At 43.2% G+C, this 20,473-nt stretch overlaps 2 protein-coding genes across 2 annotated transcripts in view; both read right to left on the minus strand.

Annotated features, from left to right (window-relative positions):
- Positions 1 to 1,218: 1,218 nt before the first annotated feature.
- LOC134470412 (dnaJ homolog subfamily A member 1-like) lies at positions 1,219 to 5,440 on the minus strand. Its single transcript, XM_063224426.1, has 2 exons — positions 5,413 to 5,440; positions 1,219 to 2,932 (listed from the first exon to the last, which is right to left on the minus strand). The coding sequence occupies exons 1-2, from the start codon at positions 5,438 to 5,440 to the stop codon at positions 1,623 to 1,625; spliced, it is 1,338 nt and encodes a 445-aa protein (XP_063080496.1). The 3' UTR covers positions 1,219 to 1,622.
- Positions 5,441 to 13,357: 7,917 nt separating this feature from the next.
- Positions 13,358 to 20,473, minus strand: part of Snx4 (sorting nexin 4) — a 52,142-nt gene continuing 45,026 nt past the window's right edge. Inside the window, exons 13-14 of the mRNA XM_063225136.1 lie at positions 18,261 to 18,375; positions 13,358 to 14,634 (exon numbers count right to left, since the gene is read on the minus strand). Of these exons, the coding sequence (XP_063081206.1) occupies positions 14,587 to 14,634; positions 18,261 to 18,375 (163 nt within the window). The 3' untranslated portion in view covers positions 13,358 to 14,586. The remainder of the gene's footprint in view (positions 14,635 to 18,260; positions 18,376 to 20,473) is intronic.

Raw genomic sequence — 20,473 nt, forward strand, 5'->3', positions numbered from 1 at the left:
GCCTCAGCGCGGCGTCTCCAACTTGCTGGCTCATCAGAATCACCTCAAACATTTGTAAAAACTGCAGCTTTTCCGGTACCTGCCCAAAATGCCATGAATCAGTATCTCACAAATTATTTCCTGAATTTTTTTATTGTGGTAAAATACCATACTCACAAAAATTTACCATTTTAACCATTTTTAAGTGTATTCATAAGTCCATTCATAACACATGGGCTGTCACCCATCGTCCATAATCCTTTTCACCTCGAGAAACGGAAACTCTGAGCCCATTAAATAATGAACATCGTTACCCACTCTTGCCGCTGGTAACCGACCTTGTAATTTCTGTTCCAATGGTTCTGACGGCTCCGGGTTCCTCACATAAGCTGGACTGCAGGACTTGTGGTTTTGACATGCTTATTTCGCACAGTGTAACGTCTCAAGGTGTCATTGGCATTGTGGCCTGTGTCAGGGTTTTCTTCCTTTTTATTGGCTGAGTGAAATTCCATTGTTTTCATCCATTCATCTGTCAGCAGACACTTGGTCGCTTCCATGCTTTACCTGTTGTGAATGACACTGCGGTCAGTGCGGGCCTCCTAATATCTTTTCTTTTTTTTTTTTTTTTTGCTTTGTAACCAGTATATTAAGGAAACATTCATACATTTCAACAATTGCTTAAATCTTGATCCCCAGATTTAAGCATGTGAACATATGACTTTTTAAACATACAGGTAAAGCTATTCATCATAATTTGCTACACTATTACCATTAAATTACAGTTATTTTGGAGCATTAAGTCAAATGGGTTAAATAAAGCCAGTAACATACCTAAGGAACACCTTCGTATATTATACATGCAAATTACCTTTCTGTGTAGTTTCTTCAATTTAATTTCAAAGTTATCCAGCTCTGAAGTCACAACTCAAGGGCTTATCACGGTCCAAAGAGAAGGGAAAAACAGTATAACCAGAACTGGTCAACACAGTGTGTGTGTATGTATGTATGTGTATATACATATATACACACACACTTATATTTAAAAGATGGCACAGAAGGGAATGCAATCCTAGAGATGCAGACCCTTAAGCAGCAGCATATGATAAACCTCTTCTTTAGAAAGGTATTATTTCTACCACTGATATCACAGGCTAACTTATAAATTTTATGCTACCTTCAAGTAATAGTTGAGGCAGTAGAATGCAGAGGCATTACAAATAACTACAGACAGACCAACACTTCCACAAACTGGTTCCTTTTTGATTGCCAGTTAAATACATTTTTAATCCATAGCTTAACAATGAAGAGTCATACACTAAAGTCAACACATATACCTAGCATTTCGGTCTAAGCTTGTCCATGTATACAACTGAAATCAAATTACAAAGGCATGGCCGAACAGACACCAGGGCTTGATACTTTTTACAGTCATTAAACTTCATCTTGCACACTGAAGTCATCATACATACAGGGCAAAGTCAGAGCTTTTGTATTTGTGTTTATTCTTCATTTAACTTTTAAAACTACTATAATTGAATATTGAAACAAAAACAACAGCAAGTAGTGAGCATATGATGATTACAGTCCTTCACGCGTTCACTACTGCACTAACCGCCAGCAGTGAGTGGTGTTTGCTGGCCCCATTAAGAGGTCTGACACTGAACACCACCTCTGGGATGGTGTTCGTCATCCTCATAGGCTTCTCCATTATAATGGCGCCGTCTTTCCTGATTTGGATCAAAGTCCACTAGTTCTACCTGATCCATTTCATCAGTCTCTTCTACTTCCTTCCGTTCGGGTAAGAGTTTTTCCAGCAAAGAGAGTTTATCAGGAGAGAGAAAGCCATTTTCAGGAAAGTTTACCTTAAATTCAATGATTAGACGACCCTTTTCATATGGTCTACGATAAATTGGCATGCCTTCATTTAGCACACACTTGATGTCTCCATGCTTGACAATCTGGCCTGGATGGGAGGTGATGACTATGGTTCGGTTGTCAAGAGTAGATATTGGCTTCTGGAAGCCACACAGTGCTTCAACCAGTTGTATATCCATGCACATGAAAAGGTCTTCTCCCCGTTGAGTAAAAACAGCATGGTCCTTCTGATCTAACACAATGATAATATCTCCTGGCTCCAGTCCTGGTTCTTGGTCTCCTTCACCATGGAATGTTATCTTCTGACCATCTTTCATGCCTTTGTCAATATGAACTTCCAGAATCTTCTTCTCTCTAACTATCTTCCTTCCATTGCAGCTCTTACATCTGTCTTTAGGGCTGATGCATTCTCCATGGCCCTGGCACTCCATGCACACAGACTGAATTTGCTGAACCATTCCAGGTCCTATCTGATGAATTCTTATTTGCATTCCAGTACCTCGGCAGTTGGGACAACACTCCACAGCTCCTTTCTTACCACCTCGGCCTTCACATTTGTCACAAATCACATTCTTCTGCAGAGCTAGCTTCCTTGTGGCACCATTATATAAATCTTCTAAGGTAACTGAGAGCTGATGTACCACATTTTTACCTCTCCTTTCTCTCTGCATCCTTCCTCCTCCTCCAAAAAACATATCAAAGATATCCATGGGGGATCCAAAACCGCCACCTGCTCCACCCTCCTTAATTGCCTGTTCTCCTCCTTTGTCATATAATTCCCTTTTCTTGGAACTTTCCAGAACGCGTTGCGAGGTGGAGGAGCCGTGGCTGCTCGGCCTGCGCACGGCTACGCGCTCCTTCCTACTTCTCCCGCTCCGGCCCAGCCCGCTCACTGCCTGTAGAAAATGGTGAAAGAAACCACTTAGTATGATGTTTTGGGGGTCAAACCCAACGCCACCCAAGAAGAACTCAAAAAGGCTTATAGGAAACTGGCTTTGAAGTACCACCCTGATAAGAATCCAAATGAAGGAGAAAAGTTTAAACAGATTTCTCAAGCTTACGAAGTTCTCTCTAATATCTTTTCAAGAACCTGTTTTCCACTCTTTTGAGGATCAACACAGAAATGGAGCCGATTGCTGGTTCCTACAATAATTATTTTGAGATAAGGTCCCAGTCTTAGACCGGGCTTGAATTCAAGATCTTCTGGCCTCCACCTCTCAGAGTGTCACTGTGGTTCTGATTTCCACGTCTCTAATGATTAGTGGGGTTGAGCTTTTTTTTTTCCCTAAGAAAATTTACTGGGGAATGGGAAAGGGCAATAGGATAGCTCCTGAAAGACAGGAGGGGTCCCAAGTGGGTTGCCCTGGGGAGCATCTTTTCACGTGTATATTAGGCACTCATATATATTCTTTGGAGAAATGTCTAGTAAGTCTTTTGCCTTTTTTTGTCTTTTTGAGACGGGGTCTTGCTATGCAATTGTGGCTGGTCTTGAGCTTCCTTTGTAACCCAGGCTGGTCTTGAACTCTCAACAATTCTCCTGCCTGAGCCTCCCAAGTGCTGGGATTGCAAGTGTGCACCACCATGCCTGGCTGCTTTTGCCTTTTTTGAATGAGGGTTTTTGTTTTGTCTTGTTTTTTGGCTATAGAAGTTTAGGGTTTTTTTTGTTGTTGTTGTTTTGTTTTTTTTGGTACTGGGGATTGAACTCTGGACCTCGAACTAGCCAGGCAGGTGCTTATACTGCTGAGCTAAATCCCCCGCCCAGAAGTTTAGTTTTTAATCTTTTTATAGTAATTTCTTATGAAAGATACAATTTTCCTATTCTGTGATTGTCTTTTCAATCTATTAAAATTGCCTTTTGATGCACAGATTTTTAAAGATAAGGCATTTTTTTCTTTCTTGCTAAGCTATATGATAGCCCTGTTTTTTCCCTTTGGTTGTCTATATGTTTTTGTTACATCTAAGAAATCATTGTTAAATCCAACGTCATGAGATTGTTGCCCTATTTTCTTCAAAAAGTTTCCTAGTTCTAAGTCTTAAATTTAGATCTTTGTTCTACTTTGAAAGCCCTTGGTTCAATCCCCAGTACCCTCTCAGTGGGGACGGGCAGGGGATTAAGATACACACAGTTCTAACTGTGGTTAGGTCACTGCTAGTTTACCCTAAACCTTCTGCAGGAAAGGAATTACACACACACATACACACACACACACACACACACACACACACACACACACACACGCTGGCATGCACCCGGCCCCTCCGCTCTCACTGGGGTCACCTGCACTGTTCTCATCTCCCACCTGGAGGGGTGGACAGCCACAGGGTCAGCTGGGGTCTGTGTGGCCCTCACGGGTAATCTAGAGCTGATTTTGTCGTGTTGCACTCACGCTCACAGCTGAACTAGGAGAAAAGGAAGCTCACTCACTAGTGTTAGAAATAGACTCTATAACATTTCATCTGGGCTGCAACACTTGTGTTTAAAATTCCTGTCACATTCATCCTCATTTAAACACAAAGACGCCCACCACATCATCACTTGTAATAGCCCCAAACTGGAAACCAGCATTATTCTCATCAGTATAAGAGTAACCAAATCAAGTACAGTTTATTTATATAGTAGACACCATGGGCCCGAAAGAGACAGCTGCACATACTGACCTGAACTGATCCTCAAGCTGTGTCAAGCGTGTCCAGTCATGGAGGCTCCCATTGTAGTTATGACTATATCGCCCACTCGGTGGTGGCCACAGGGAATGCCCTGTGTCTGTCAGGTCCGTTCAGAAGCCTATATCTCCAGCTCATTCTGGGTTATCTCCTCCTGGCACCTACCATCTGGGTGATGCAACGGCTGCCCCTGGAAATCCTTTCCTGGGCTCCTCTCCGTCTCTCTCCCATTTTGGAATGCCTGCTGTCTGTGCCCTGTGTCTTCCTGAGTTTTGGTCTATGCTCCTCCTTTGGTGAACCACATCCTCTAGCAGCTTCTCAGGAAAGCATGCATAGGAAGGGAATTCTGGGGAGACTGCAGACTGAAAAATAGGTTTGTTCAGTCTCTTGGTGGATTGATAGTTTGGTAGGCATGAAATTATTTCAGAATTCTAAAACCATTATTATTTTCTGGGCGCTGTTTTTGGTGTTAAGACATGCAGTGGTGCAAGGCACAGTGGTGCACACCTGTAACCCAGCACTGTGGGAGGCTGAGGCGGCAGGACTACAAATCCAGACACAGCCTGCAGAACTCAGCAAGACACTGTCTCAAAATGAAAAAAATGATTGTCACAGGTTTATTCCCAGTAGCCTCAACCCCAACACACCCCAAACCTGATTCTATCTTGGTGCAAAGAATATTCTTTGCATATTCACTGTCCATGAGATCTTTCTCTCCTGTGAAAGCGCACTGTAACACATACATGGTGAAAGCACGGGACCAGGTCCAGGTACTCGCTCTGCACAGACTTTAGCCAGCCCTCCTCGCTTTGCCCCACCCACTTCTCACCGGTGTACGGGTTTCCCTCAGCTCCCACATCCCAGGATTTCCTTGTGCAAAGCGCTGTAGCTTACCTCTTTTTAGCTTTCCACCTTCATGCATGGAAGCTGCCACCGTTTTGTGAAGACAGCTAACAACTGCCCTCCATTTTTTTTTTTCACCCAGAATCTTGCAAACAATTCTTACACAGTTGTCCTTTTTCTTCTTTGTCTGTGACGGTTGGTATCTGCACTGATTTGGGTGAGGGTTGCAGTGAAATAATTCCCAATACAGTCATATGGGGGGGCTGAGGAAATAATCAGGGCCACTCCTTAGAAAGGGTGACTGCCTTTAAAAGGGTTTAAAACATGTGTATATGTGCATGGATATGTATACAAAATGGTTAAGATGGTTATACCAGTGATTTCTCTGAGTTTGCTAAAGAGAGAGACTTGTACTGATAATTTGTACTGAAAGATTTCTATTAGGATAATTAAATGCATGTCTTGTGCTGCGGTTAAATGATTTGCAGATGTCAATGTGCAATGTATGTATCATTGTTCCCTCAATTGACGTGTTTTGAGATCTTGTTTGTCTTGTTTTATTCTCCTTGAAATAAAATGGATTTGGAAGAAAATAAAAATACAAAGGTTTTAGGGGTGCCTTTCCCTTCCGCTGTCTGAGGATGCACTGCCTGCCTGCCCCGTGTTCCCTGCAGTAGCTCAGCTGGTAGTGTGAGGGCTGCAGTGTCTCTGCGTTAGCTCGCTCTCCACAGAGGATCCATCTGCTAGGACCAGGCCCCTCACCAGACTCGGATCTGCGGATACTCTGGAAGTGGTAATGAGGGCACGGGAAAGCTGGCTGAGAAAGCAGCTGTGACCTGTAAACTACAGGATCCAGGACACACGCACAGAACTGTTCCCAAAACCCTGCGCTTGGACTTCTTGTGAGAGCACACTAGGTTTTCAACAGTACGGCCTGGACCTGATCGGCCGGAGGCCTGGATCCCGGCTTCGCCTCTCACGACCTGCACTTAGAAGCTCTCATAGGTTCCCTGAGATTTGGACAGTGTAAGAGAAAGACAGCCATGAGGAACAGCGCCATGGCAACTGTCCAGTGTAACCCAGCCAGTGTGTCCCAGACACGGTACTTTTTATCTTTGCTCTTGTCCTCTTTTTCTCTGTACTTGGCCCAGTTTTGCTCTGCAAAATAAGCCAGTTTCTTCTTCCATCATTTTAGGCTTTTTAAAAGACAAGGTCTTGCTATGCAGTTCAGGCTGACCTTGAGCTCACTCTATAACCCAAGCTGGCCTTGAATTCAGTGATCCTTCTGCCTCAGCCTCCTGAGTGCTGAGATCACAGGCATTTACTACCATACGTGGCTACTCTTTGCTTTCTTGAATAAACTCTGTTACTGCTTTTTTGGAGGTTAGCGGAACCTGGACTGTAGCTTCTAGGACAGCAGCCTGAAACTGGCAACGTTTGGTTGCCAGCCACTTTGAGACGTGCACTACCCAGTAACATCTTGACTTTGGACTTCTCAGCCTTCAGAATTGGGAGAAATACAGTTCTATTGTTTATAGATTACTTGATATAAGATTTTATTTTTACAGCAGCAAGAAAGTATGGAGTCAGTACCTATTTAAAAAAATTCTTTCTTGTAATTTTTGAGGAATTCCGAGAAGGCAAAGACAGATCAATATAAAGAGTATTAAACAGGCAATCTTTCACCATGATTGGTGAAAGCTACCATCGTATTGTTTTATTATGTTTTGTACCATAGAAGCTGTGATCCTCCTGCCTCAGCCTCCCTGAGTACTGTGATTCCAGGAATGTGCTACCACACTTGGCTAATAAAGTCTATTTTCTAAGGAGTTTTTTTATTTCATCTAATTTACTAAAGTTGTTTATAACATTTTTTTCAGTTTCTATCTATCATCTATGTATTGATCATTTATTCATGCTAGAGACTGACTCGGGAAGTACTGAGTTACATCTCTAGTCCTTTTGTTTTTGAGATGGTTTCACTAAGTCAGGATGGCCCTGAATTTGGGATCTTCCTGCCTCAGCTTCTGAAACAGCTGGGAATACATATGTGACCTGCCATGCTGGGCTCTCATTATGCTTTTAATGTCTGTAAGACCCATAATGCCATTTCATTTCTAATAAAAGTAATTTGTGTTTTATCTTTTTCTTCTTACAATTTTGCTAGGGGTTTAACTTTATTAATATCAAAGAATTAATTTTTTGCTGTTAAATTTCATCTGTCTTCAACTATTAATGTTTTTAGTACATAGTTTCTTTAGCTTTAATAATTTAAATTTTTTCACCTACTTTCTAATGTTTTTTTCTTAATTTTACTAAAGATATATGTAATGATCACAATTATGAGTTTGTACCTGTATGTGATATAACTAAAATTTTTTCCCCTCTTCCTCTCCTCTCCCTTTAATTCTTCTTGCCCTCATTTACAAAGGCTTTGCTTCCAGTTTTTTCCTTCAATTCTTTTTTAAAAATTTTCTCTTTCTTGTAAAATATAAAAATATTTAAAGCTACCTAATTTATTTTTTTTTAAATTTTATTTAAGGAAAAAAAGAAAAAAAAGCAGAAAAAGGGTACAAGTTATACAGAATTTCAGAAAAAAAATAAACTGTAGGAAATCACTAGTTAATGGATTACATATTGTCATCTTAGAAATATTTGTTCAAGTTACAAAATTGAAGCATATAAAGTGGACATTCAAACAGTGAGACTGCAAACAGTTCTGCTCAATGATCCAACAAAACTCAGTAATATCATTGTCTATCTTACACACTTAAATATACATGCAGTTATATTGTTTAGAGCACTTTCTTTTCCTCTCTTTTGTACAATGACTATTACACATTTTGGGTTTTATTGCTGCCACAGTTCTTATTACTTTTTTTGGAAGAGAGTAAAACCAAATGTGACATAACAGAACAGAGTCAGACAAATCAAAAGGGTGGACATAATAGATAATGTAAAAACATAATACAAGGTGATCAACAATGGTTACCATAATGCCTCCCGCTATCTCAAATAGAATTGCCTATATCATCAGTTATAATAAAATTGAACAAAACAGTAAAGAACGAAACCAACAAAACCAAAACACTGGAGACATTACAGGTCTTCAAAAGTAGATAATAGTCACCCAGAATGGGTGTCATAATGAATCCCACTGTCTTCACAGCTGTTGCCTAAGCTTTCGAACTTGGTACTATAAGCAAAACAGAATAGGGGGACATCAGTCAAAGCAAGATGGTGAGAGCAATACAGGGCTTCAAGTCAAGTTAATAGAAAGTCAAAATGGGTTACTATAATATATCCTGCTATTTTTAATTTATTTTTCCCTTAATTAAAAGGATAAAAATAAAAAAGTAAATAATAAAATGGAGATTGAGATAAAAGAGGGCATAAAAACAAAACAGCACAGATCAAAACATAACCATTTAAGCAGAATAGTGTTTCACCACAAGATAATCCCGACATAAAAGTAGTTACCATATTGTCTCTTTCCTTGAAATCTTTGAGTATAACTTCGTATACTGTAGCATCAAATATATCAAAACAATGTAAAACCATTCAAGAGAATGACAGTATTACAGGGTATTTAGAATCAGCTAACAGAAAATGAACAATGGTTTCTGTATAATCTCCTTGTCTATAAAAGTTTTTGTTTATACTATCACATATAATAAAATCCAATAAGATACAACATGTTAAGACTTATAGAGACAGAAGAACAAAGCTTTATGGGACTTCAAAACAAGATGATACTAAATCATCATTACCTATTATGATGTCATTTTCTCCAAAATAGTTGTTCCTACCATCTAACCTTCTCTGCCTCATTTCTGTTGAGCTCCTTTTCTGTCATTAGTTGTCAGTTTGTCTTCTTCATTTTGTTTTCTGCTCCATTCATTGTGGCCTCTCTGCCACTATTTCTGGATTCTTTTTATTTTTCTTTTTTAGAATATCCTGCAGTATTCTCTGTAGAGTTGAATTGGTGGTTGCATATTCCCCTAGTTCCTCTTTATCCTGGAAGCACCTTGTTTTTCCATCAATTTCCAGGGATAGTTGTGCAGGATATATCAATCTTGGCTGGAGGTTATTACCTTTCAAAGCTTGAATTATTCCCCCCCCCCCATGCTCTTCGTGATTTGATGGTTTGTGCAGAGAAATCTGCTGTAATTCTGATGGGTGTTCCCTTGTAAGTGATCTGTTTCTTGTCTCTGACGGCTTTTAATATTCTGTTCTTATATTGGATTTCTGGAATTTTGATTATTATATGCCTGGGTGTAGTTCTGTTTGGGTTGTAGGTGGCTGGGGTTCTGTATGTCTCATACATCTGAGTATCTTTACCTTTTGCTAAATTAGGGAAATTCTCCTGGATTATTTCTGCAAGTAGCTTTTGTAGTTCGTTTGTGTGTCCCTACCTCTTCTTTTATGTTCTTAATTCTTAAGTTATAGATCCTCTTATCATCTTCTAGTCTTTGTATTATTGTTGTTTCTTTGTTATTTTAAAGAAGTTTTTCATTTCATGCTCCCATATTACAAATCTGCCCTCCAGTTCAGATAATCTATTCTTGGTTTCTTTCAAGCTGTTATGCCAATTTTCGATAGAGTTTTTAGTTTCCTGGTAATCTCTTTGAACCTGCTTCATGTATTCTATGTTTTCTCTATTTTCTACATCAAACAATTCTCCCCTCTTTTTCTGTTCTTCCATTCCACCATCTATTTTTTCTTGGGTGGTGCTTAGCATTTCTCTGACTATTCTGCTTATATCTTGCTTCAGGTCATTAATTACTTCATTCCTGAACTCGTCTATGAGGCTCTGGAGATAGCACTTATGTCTATTGGTGCCATGTCTGCTATTGCCTGTTTCTCAGGATTGGGGGCTGAGGAGCCTTTCTTGTTGCTCCCTCTTCCCATATTCTTTGTTCCTTATATATGCAAGTGTATATAGGAGGCCCAGCTTCCTTCCCTGTCAGCCACAGTCTGTTTGAATTGTGCCGGCTAGGTGTTCCCACCCACCGCAGGGCACCAGGGAGTTACAGACCAGCCTATGTGGGGCCCGCCCCTCCAGGTCAACCTACCGAAGGCTTCACCATTAGGGTGCACCTCCAGGCACTGGGGCCTGTGTTGTGCTAGCCTACTGGGTCTCAGCCAGCAGGGTCACTTAGGCTAGGCACTGCTCACCAATCCCACTTGAGAGGGGGATATGTGACTGAAGTCACTACAGCACCCTGTTCCGGCAAGTCTGCCCGGTCCCAAGAATGTCCTCTGTTGGAGCCTCCTAGACTGTGGGAGAGTCCCAGTTTCCCTCACTCACCGCAGGTCGATGCATGACTCCCTGCCCGTCCTGCTCTCAACTCCGTTCACCAATTCCCATTCTCAGAGCTTTTTTGCATCTCTCTCCCTGCCGAGCTGATTTAGACGCAGCAGCGGTGGCAGGAAACCCAAATCTCGGCTTCCAATGGCGCGGCCTCCAGCTTCCACGTTGAGACTTTATCTGTTCCTGTAATAGCACCAGGATTGCATTCCCAGTTGGTTTTTCTCAGCCCAGTTCGTTCTTGGGTCAGCAGGGTATATCTCCTCTTGCTTAGGATTCCTCACTCCGCACCATTCCTGGATTCTAAGCTGGGTCTCTCAGAGAGCCTCTGTAGCTACTGCTATCTGTCCGCCATGTTCTCCCAGAAGTCCAATGGTGTGCTAATTAATGCCGCTTAAGGTTTGTATATTTGACCATGTTGCTTCTTAATCCCACATAACAAACATTAAGTTAACCTATATTTAATTTAACTAGCAGTTCTCATTGCAACAGCCTGAGCATTCTTTATGTGAATAGATGTCTTGCATTACTAAAAACCAAGTCTTAACTAAAAACATCCCTGTATTCTTGATTATTTGGATAATTAAGAATTATGGCCAGGGCTGGGAATGCATTTCAGTGGCAGAGTGCTTGCCTAACACATGGGAGGCCCTGGGTTTGATCTTCAGCACTGTGACACTCTGTGAACAGGCCAGGAGGAAACTGTGTTTACTAAAGTCGATGTAGTCACCTCTGCGAGTACATAACTGGGCTCCCTGATAGCGATGGCGATGGTGGAGCCCGTCGCCTGCTCCGCGGAAGCGCTGGGGTCCGACCAAAGCTACCTAATTTAGAAAGCAAGTACAACTTGGATTTAGCCTTTTACTAGTTCATTTCTCTGGGTTACTCAACCTTGCCAGAAATTTCTGATCTCAGGGAAAACTTCACAGGAGCTCGTAAACACAGCTCACCAGAAGATGATGCAAAAGGATCCAGGAGCCACTGTAAGAACAGTAACTCGGGTGTCCTGTGACTCCACTCTTGTTTGTCACTGTATTTGAGGCTGGGTATCCTGTGTTTCTTCTAAAGATGTTTGAATGTCTCCCAATTCTAGGGGAAATTTGTGCAATAAACACACATGTCAATTTGAAAAAAAAAAAAAAAAAGCTTGAAGAACCCTCAGCTCCTGTCTTGAATGCTGTTGTAATTACAGTGACTCATGCATACCTACTAAATAAAGCTTTTGGGTGTGAATGAAGGCTAAATGTGACTTCCCTTCATTTTAATGGCGTACACATACGAACTATCTTGCTAGATGGAATCTTCTGTTGCTAAGTATTTACATTAACTTAATGAGTACTTTTTTTTTGAGAAAGTCCTAGGCTGGCATCAAATTCCTGACAATCCTTCTGCCTCAGTACCACCCACCACACCTTGTGTGATGAGTCTTCTCATTTTTTTATTTTTTGGTCATAGCTTATATTTTTATCTTATTTTTAAAATTTTTATCTTTAGGGAACTAATTCTTAATCATTTTAACTTCTGATTCTTGAATACTGAAAAGTACCAAATGCAGCTTTAAAAAATACTTTATTACAAGAAATGATTTCTATTATAAAATTCACTTAAGAGTTCTTTATAAAAGGCATGACTGTGCTATAAACAAATTTCAAGCCTGGTATGGGGAGTATGCCTGTGATCCCCACCCCTGGGCGGTGGAGGGAGGCAGGGTCTCAGCTATGGGTCTGAGGACTGACCACACTGCATACTGAGCTCACAGCCAGCTGGGCCCATGGTCTGTCTCAAGGAAGGAAACTGAAAAAAAATTTCAAAATCCATCCATCAAAAATAAAAGGAATCCACCCATCAGATTATTGCTAAGTATAGCTAAGCTCAGGGGTTTGGGTCTCTTAGAGAGGACAGCAGGACACTTTACCTCATTCGCCTCCTCCCCTTCTCTGGCTCTGGGCGCTGCCACAGGTTGGCAAGGGCCCGCCCCAGCCCCTGCTGTAGATGAGGTCTTGCTGTGCTGCCAGAGCTGGCCCAGTCCTGGGGTCGGGGATTCTCCTGAGGATAGGCCAGGCGCTCACAGGGCAGCTGGTTCCAATCCATCTTTCAAAACACAGGCAGCAAGGGCCTCCTCACACGAGGTCTGCTGACAGAAAACCCTAACACATTTAGTGTGAAGCGAGTTTCCAGAAGTCTTTTTAAATTTTTCATTATATGGTTGCAGGGTCTGCAAATTCAACCCAGGATCTTGCCCACGCTGGCAGGCAGTCCACCACTGAACCATACCCCAGCCCAGGGCTGGGGTTTTTATGTGCCATGTGGACAGGGATTCCATTTCACTACTCCAGAGGTGATATCGTTCAATGGAATGAAACGTGTACCCCTGTAGATGACTTTTGCACAAACCAATGTTATCTTCTAAAAAAGCCCAGCGCTGCGCATGGTGGCACACATCTGCAAACCCAGCCCTCTGGGAGGCCAAGGCAGGAGGCTTGCAAAGCCTGGGAACTTAACAACTTGGTGAGATCTTGTTTCAAAATAAAAAATTAAAGAGCTGGAGTGTAGTTCAATGCAAATGCCCACAGATAAATCCCCAGTATTGCCCCACAAAGCAAAAACATTACCTCTTCATGGTTCCACACATTGATATGTAGGGATCATCACAGGTAGGTTAAAGTAACAAAAATCCTCTGAAAATCAGCCCAGACTTCATTTATTTATTGTATAAGTTTGGCAAACAGCACAAAAATCCAGCAACAATTTAAACATGTAAAAAAGAGTCAAATGTTACATAGTACTGGGGTTTATTCTAAAACATCATTACAATAATGAATACACATTTAAGATTCTGCAAAGCTAGCAAATGAGAGTGTCTGGCTTCTGAACAGATACCACAAAAACACACATCAAAAAAACAACATAATTTATCTTTACAAAAATTACAGCCAAGCAATAGAAAAGGATGACACGGTTAGAGGAATGATCACCATGTTCACTACAGAGATCTCACACGGGGAGATGCGACATCTCATACCCTGAAATACCATGTGTAGAGAGCCAAGCAGAGAAAATCAGGCTCATTGCTGCGGTTAAGAATTAATCTGAGAGGGGCTGGGGATTTAGCTCAGCAGCACAAGCGCCTGCCTGGCATGTGTGAAGTTGAGAGTTCGATCCCCAGTACAAAAAAAAAAAGAAAGACAATCACTAACGCTCGATTAAAACTTTCTATACAGTAGATCCTCAGTCCTACCAACGCACTCCACCCTGTATCAGAGAAACTTTCTGTACAACAGTTCCCAGATCCTAACAATGCGTTTCCCCTCTGAGAAGCTGAGACTTGTTTGCAGTATAAAATTTCTGATCAGTATCAAAATTCTGATAAAACACAAACTGAAGAAAGGCATTTTCTATTTTATATAGATGTGACAGGGACATCAATGAATGTGGGAGAAAATCTTAGATTTTGTAATAAATTACAGTTGAGCCTTGTTAAACCAAACAGCTCAATTATAAGGCCAGAGAAAATAAGCCCCTCTAATTAGTGGGTCTCACCAAGTCAATAAACAAATTCAGTCTTACAAAAAAAAACTCTGGACAGATCTGAAACAGTGGCGTAGAAAGGAGCCTCTAGAAACTGGCATGGGGATACTGAGTGTTTGGTTCAGAAGCCTGACAGATAATCTATTGGTTTATATTATTAATTAACCTTTTGGAATCAGCACCAATCCCCAAAACCTCAAATTACAATATGTAATCTTTATTAAATACATCCTTTTTGTGCTATGTAAACACAACTATAATCAAATTAAAGAAAGTTGAATTTATTCAACTTATGTATTTTTTCTGACACTGGATAGCAACTTAAATTCATGTACTTGTGCTTCTGTTTTGGGGAACTTTGACTGAAGAGAATTCATCTCACAGGATCACATCTTGCTAAAGCATTCCTTGGCATTGGTCCAAACTTGAATTCCCTAAAAACAAAAGGAATTTTTAAAAACTCAGTTCTGGAAGAATTATGAAAATCCACGCATTTGGCTTAGCAGTGTGCAGTACTTAGTTTTGAAATCCTTAATCTGTCCCGTAAATATCACATCAGGTCAGGAGATGGCTAATATAGTCAAGCGTCTAATATTTCTGAAAAAAAAAATGTCCTCAATGTCCTTTATCTTCAAAATGGAAAAAGAATTCTTACAACTTGTAAATGAGTTTTCAAGATTCACATCATAACTCATTTACTCATATCACTTCTATTTGTAAAGCAAACAAGTTTTCAGGCAGTTTTTTCAATGTGGCATGAGACAAGCCAGGAACTGTATCAGCCCACATTCGGTTACTAACTGAGCTCGCAGCCCAATCCGCGCGTGCGAGGCTCAGGCCCAGTGCCCCATGCACTGGCACTGCCAGGCAAGCGCTTGGCTCCACGGGCACAGGGTGACAGAAGCTGGCTCTGGGCTGCAGACCGAGCCGGGCCCTAACAGAAGCGACGAGACGCAAGTTTCTAAAGCTGAGACCGTAAAGCCTGTAAAACAAGAGGGGTAAAAACAAGGCTACCTTTTCAATAAACAAAACACGTATTATGTCATTAATGCTAATTTATGAGACAAGAGTTACTGATGCCTAGGCATGAAGGTAATCAGTATTTACTGAGGCATCGGACAACAGAAAATATACCAACAATCTTTGCAGTTTCCCTCTTCCCTGAAGGATACATGACACAGCCAAAGAAATAAAAACACCCCCTTTCCATGTCTCAGATGGGCAGGGTGCTCGCGGCCAGCAGGGTCGGGGTCACAGTCAGACCAGGTCGCGCAGCCGTGCCCCGCGGGAAGAGGGAAGCGCTTTCCCGGGCGCGCACCTTGGGAGGACCACGGGAGGGCGCACCAGCGGGGAGGAGCCGCGCCAGGGGCTCCCACTGACCACGCCTCCCAATTGTCATGCCCACTGTCTGTGATACTGGAGGCTGAACCGAGGGTCAGGTACGATGCCAGGCAAATGGTCTCCCTCGAAACTACATCCTGAAGTCCTTGATTCACTTTTGAAAAAAATGTTTTTTCAAATCTATTTTATTCAAACATAAAAACAAACAAGCAGAAAGCAAAGGAGGAAGAGGAGGAGGCAGTGGAAGCAGAAGCAGCAACTGGGGGCAGCAAGGGCGCGCACACACACTGTGCACTGTCACCCGCAAATCTTCACCCAGAGCACACGACGACACTTCTGAATTTTAAGACAGGGTCTTGCTAGTGTCCAGCCCGTGATTCCTATGCCTCAGCTGTGAATTATTCCAAAGTTCTACAATGGGCGTACGCATTTATAACAATTCAAAACAAGTTGATAAAGATGAATTGAAAAAGCAAGTAAGTATTTTAAAAAGCTTCAGCCCATTTGATTCAATAAACCAGACGATTCACTATCAAAAAGGTTGCTCAGAAAACACCCTGAAATATTATTTACTCACTTAAGTATTTCGGTATTGAGAACCAAATCCAGGGCCTTCACACTGAGCTGTCTGATTCCTTCTCCTCTTTTCGAGACAGGGTATTGCCGTGAGTTCAGGCTGGCCTTGAACTTGAGGCACTCCTTCTGCCTCAGCCCGCTGAGTTCTGGGACTACAGGCACAGACCACTACGCCTGGCCTTAGTCCTTTATTATTTATTTTATTTTAAAGTTTTACTGGGGGTTGAACTCATGACTTCCTGCTTGCCAGGCAGTGGCTTGTGCCACTGAGCTAAGCCCCTGGCTCTCTTATTCTTTTTTGATTTTTGAGATTGAGTGTTGGTAAACTGCCACGCTGCCTCGATGAGGCTCTACGTTAAGATCGTCCTGCGTCAGCCTGCCAGAGTGCTGGGATTATAGATGTACCACCATGGCTGGCTATTTCTTTTTAAAATACTTTGTTACTATGTTATTACTTTAACAGTAGCAAAATTTTTATTAAAGGCGGGGGGACGACACAGGCTCTGGAGAGGGAGTCTGGGCCAAATAAAAATACAGAAGAACTATATGTAGTGTGAGAGTGGACACTATGCAATAGTGAACACAGCAGCATGGTTTTAAGTTTTGCTTTTTTGGACAGGGTCTTGCTTTTAGTGAGGACGGCTGTGAACTCATGGCAGTGCCCCCAGTGCTAGCATGACATGTGTGTACCACCACACCCGGCAAAAAGATGGCTTATCGTTTTGTTTTGGTTTATTACTCCTGCAATTTAGTCAATAGATTATATTCAAGTAACAATCAGATCACACTTAACATTTGAAATAGGTACTAGTATAATAAAGCGGATATATTTTAAATTAATTTACAAGTAACATATACAAACCATAGGCACTCATTAATCCAAGAAAAACAATGTTAACCTTGACTTCTGACACTGAATTTTCAGTTTTTAAAGAAAAGGCCACTGTCAGTTTTCAAATGTAAGTCTGCTGGGTGTGGTGGCGCGGATTAGAGTGGGCCGTTCTCTTACACACACTAGGACTAAGACTAAAGACTAAGGTCGCAGACTACTGATCGAGGTTAACGGCGTCACCCAGGCACACTCGCTGTGCGACCCGCCTCCACTGGTCAGCACTACCTCAACGGCCGTACTTGTATGCTGTTTGTGGATCATCATTTTGTCTGCTTTGTACCCACCTCACGCACTGGTTCCCTAAGTTTCCTGTGAGTGGCGGGCTCACCGCAACCCACTGAGAGCCAGCCCTGCTGTCTCTCAGGAGCTCTTCTGAGTCCCCAGCCCTTTCCTCAGTCAAATTTCCTACTCTTAACCTCCGCTGCTTCTTACAATTCATCTTTCAACTTCGGGAACATGAACTCAGTGTGGCATCTGGCACCTGGCACCTCCCCTGGGTCACAGTCACAGTCACAGGTCAGAAGTGCCACTGAAGCGCGAGGCACTGGAATGGCACTGCCCGTGTGACTTCCAGTCACAATCTTAAGTTCTTGTAGAAGACCTGAAGAGCCGCGACAGGAGCTCCTTCAGGCGTAAACATCACTCTACCCAAACCCAAGAGGCCCACTTGCTTAACTAGTGAGGGGACAAAGGTCTCTGCGATTGCTGCCGACAGCGACGCCAGAGAAAAGGTTAGGACAAGGCTGCCGCCAGTGTGGTCATCTCGCCGACCGATCACAGGTTACGAGAAAGAAGTTAAGGAAACTTGTGATGTTCTCCACGAACAACGCTTTAGACGTTGTTCTGTTACTGTCAAATACTCTAACCAGACAGAGCCTCAGTGCTGAAGTCTTTGGCCAGGGGAATCAGCTGCCTGAAGGACTGACTTGCCCGCCAAACTTTATCATACCCCCGTTCTCCCAAATACCATTCCTCTATCCTCTGGCCAAAGTGTCCCGCTTATCAGATGTGGTGTTTTCCGCCCTGTCTGAGGACATCGTATAGTGAGAGCCCTGCTGCCGCTCCGTATTTTAAAGCACAAATTACAAACGGGCCACAGAGCCATGGGACACACAAGGAGTGCAGAAAGCGAGCGACATTCTGAGGACAACACTTCTCTATGGGCGTTAAGGAAGCATCAGGCAAAGTGCTGGGTGGGGAGAATGAGAAGGCCAGCGCTGCCCGCTGCCCGCTGCCCCCGGGGGTGCCCACCTTCCTGCACATGCTGATCTGCATGACGGCGTAGCTGATGAGGGCCTCCTTTAGGTCGCGGTTCTTCTGCTCTTTGAAGCGTTCAATATCAGCCCAAGCATTTTTCACAAATTCTCTGAAACACAGGGCATGATTGTACTGTTTAAGGGACACAGACCGTACATTGTAAACTTACTGAACCATTACTGAGCCTGTTTTTACTGTCTACAGAGAAAGAAAAGCTATTCTTCATTTTCTTTTTTCTTTCCCTAAAAATCATGATGGGGGAAAAAAGCACTTATATCCATCCATTTAAATAATCTCTGCTTTTGTCACCAATTCTTATTATTTCTTTTTTAACGAGCTTGTAACGTGTAGTTATGTCATGACGGGGAACGGGGATACAAATATACAATCGTGCCCATTTTCTGCCCCCTGCCCCCTTCCTTCCCCTTTCCTGTTCCCTGACCCTCTTCCGAAAAGAAGTGAGCCCAAGGCTCACCCTGCTTCCTACCTCTCCCCTTTACTCTGCTCTTTATCTGTACTTTGACTTCCTCAGTGAGGACAGACCACGTGGCATTGAACCTGCGGTGTCTGATCCACTTCCCTTAACAAGATCCACCATCTTCCCACGATGGTCTGAATCCACCCTTCTTCACGGGCGAGCAGCTCTCCGCTGTGGGTGTGCACTACACGTCCTTATCCAGTCATCTGTTCGGGGCATCGAGGCTCTTTCTAGAACTGAGCTGCTATCAACATGGTTGGTGTGTAAGAGTCACTGACTATGATAACCTGAACTCTTGGGAAACCCCAGCAGAGGCCCAGTGGCATCTCGGTTTAGCATTTAATTCTCAGCATGATGCTGTGTAAAGAATTAACTTCATGAACCGAGGTGCAACTGTACTGCTGGGTCAAGTGGAATTCTTATTTTTAATGTTTGGAGCAATCTGTGTCCTGACAGTATACTTTACATTTACAATCGATGTGGCTGGCTCCTTGAATCAGCTCTAAACCCCACCGGAGCCACAACGCTGCACCTTCCGGCATGTGAGGGCTGTGTCTACACGTCCTCCACAGCCTCAGGTGGGAGCTTCTCAGAGGTGGCTGGGTCCAGAGTGTGTGATGCTGGGACTGACTCGTGGTGCAGTGCTAGGATCCTGGGCCCTACGGCTAAGGGTGAGCGTGCTCCCGCCCTGAGCAGCCTGGCTAAGACAAGCGGAGCAAAGAGACGCTGTGAAGGTCTCTTGTTGCTCTGCCGTCTTCTGCCCAGCAAGACCGTTCTCCTCTGTGAAGCCACCCTGCCTTGAAGCCCACATCATGATGATGGGATGAAGCCTCTACAAACTGTGAGCTAAATAAACCTTCCCCCTTTTAACTCTGGGTGTCAGATATTTTGTCTAGGCAACGAGAAAAGTAACAAGACACTCACAGGAAACTACCCATTGCTGTTCTTCTTTTGTTGGTCTTTTAGAGACAGGGTCTTCCTTTCAGCCCCGGCTGGCCTTGGGCTCACTCTGTAGCCCAAGCTGGTCTTCACCTTGCAATGGCCTGCCTGCCTCAGCCTCCCGAGTGCTGGGATTACAGGAGTTCGCCACTATGCCCAGCAAACTGCCCACTCTTGACAATTGTGAGCCACACAGAGCACGCACATGGTTACGTGACCACGAGGCTTGGGGGAGACGTTACCCACCAGGTGCTTGGGAGGCTGACGTGGGGCAACTGCTGGAGCCCAGGAGTTCAACACCAGCTCAGACAATATGCTGAGTACTCATTCTGTGACTTTTCTAATTCTGTTCATGAAAGCTTCCTCTGACTGAATTAACAAAAGCACCTCAAACCCACGGACGCACGCTGGTCTGCAGCTTCGCGCTGGTCTATGCACTGTCAGAGGAAACCACCACGAGAATGAGCCAAACGGGATGCAGGTCTCTGAGAGCTGCGTTTCTATGACGGGGACACACAGCCGTCAGCCCCCCAACACCAACTACGTGCTACGGTGGCATAAATGGTGCTCCGAGGGGCGGGGACACAGGGCCAGCCTCACAGTGATGGAGCCCGGGAGCACGGGATGGGCGGCGACCAGGCTTGCTGGGTGAAGTGGGGGAGGAAAAGCCTGTGCAGAGGAGAGAAGCCACGCACAGTACATAACAGTAACTGGAAACTTCTCCTAAAGATACACGACCCGTATGTCCTGCTATCTGTATTTTTCTGTATTTCTGTATCTTACGTACTCT

The sequence above is a fragment of the Cavia porcellus genome, unplaced genomic scaffold, assembly GCF_034190915.1.
Source record: "Cavia porcellus strain 051 isolate PalLab524CR breed Dunkin Hartley unplaced genomic scaffold, mCavPor4.1 scaffold_15, whole genome shotgun sequence".
Classification (NCBI taxonomy): domain Eukaryota; kingdom Metazoa; phylum Chordata; class Mammalia; order Rodentia; family Caviidae; genus Cavia; species Cavia porcellus.

What these genes read in the sequence shown, in the direction of transcription:
- LOC134470412 (XM_063224426.1), bottom strand. Translation starts at nt 5,440, where the DNA reads ATGCATGAAGGTGGAAAGCTAAAAAGAG. An exon ending in AGGTGGAAAGCTAAAAAGAG is followed by an intron (nt 2,933 to 5,412) that starts GTAAGCTACAGC and finishes GTTCTTGAAAAG; the next exon opens with ATATTAGAGAGAACTTCGTA.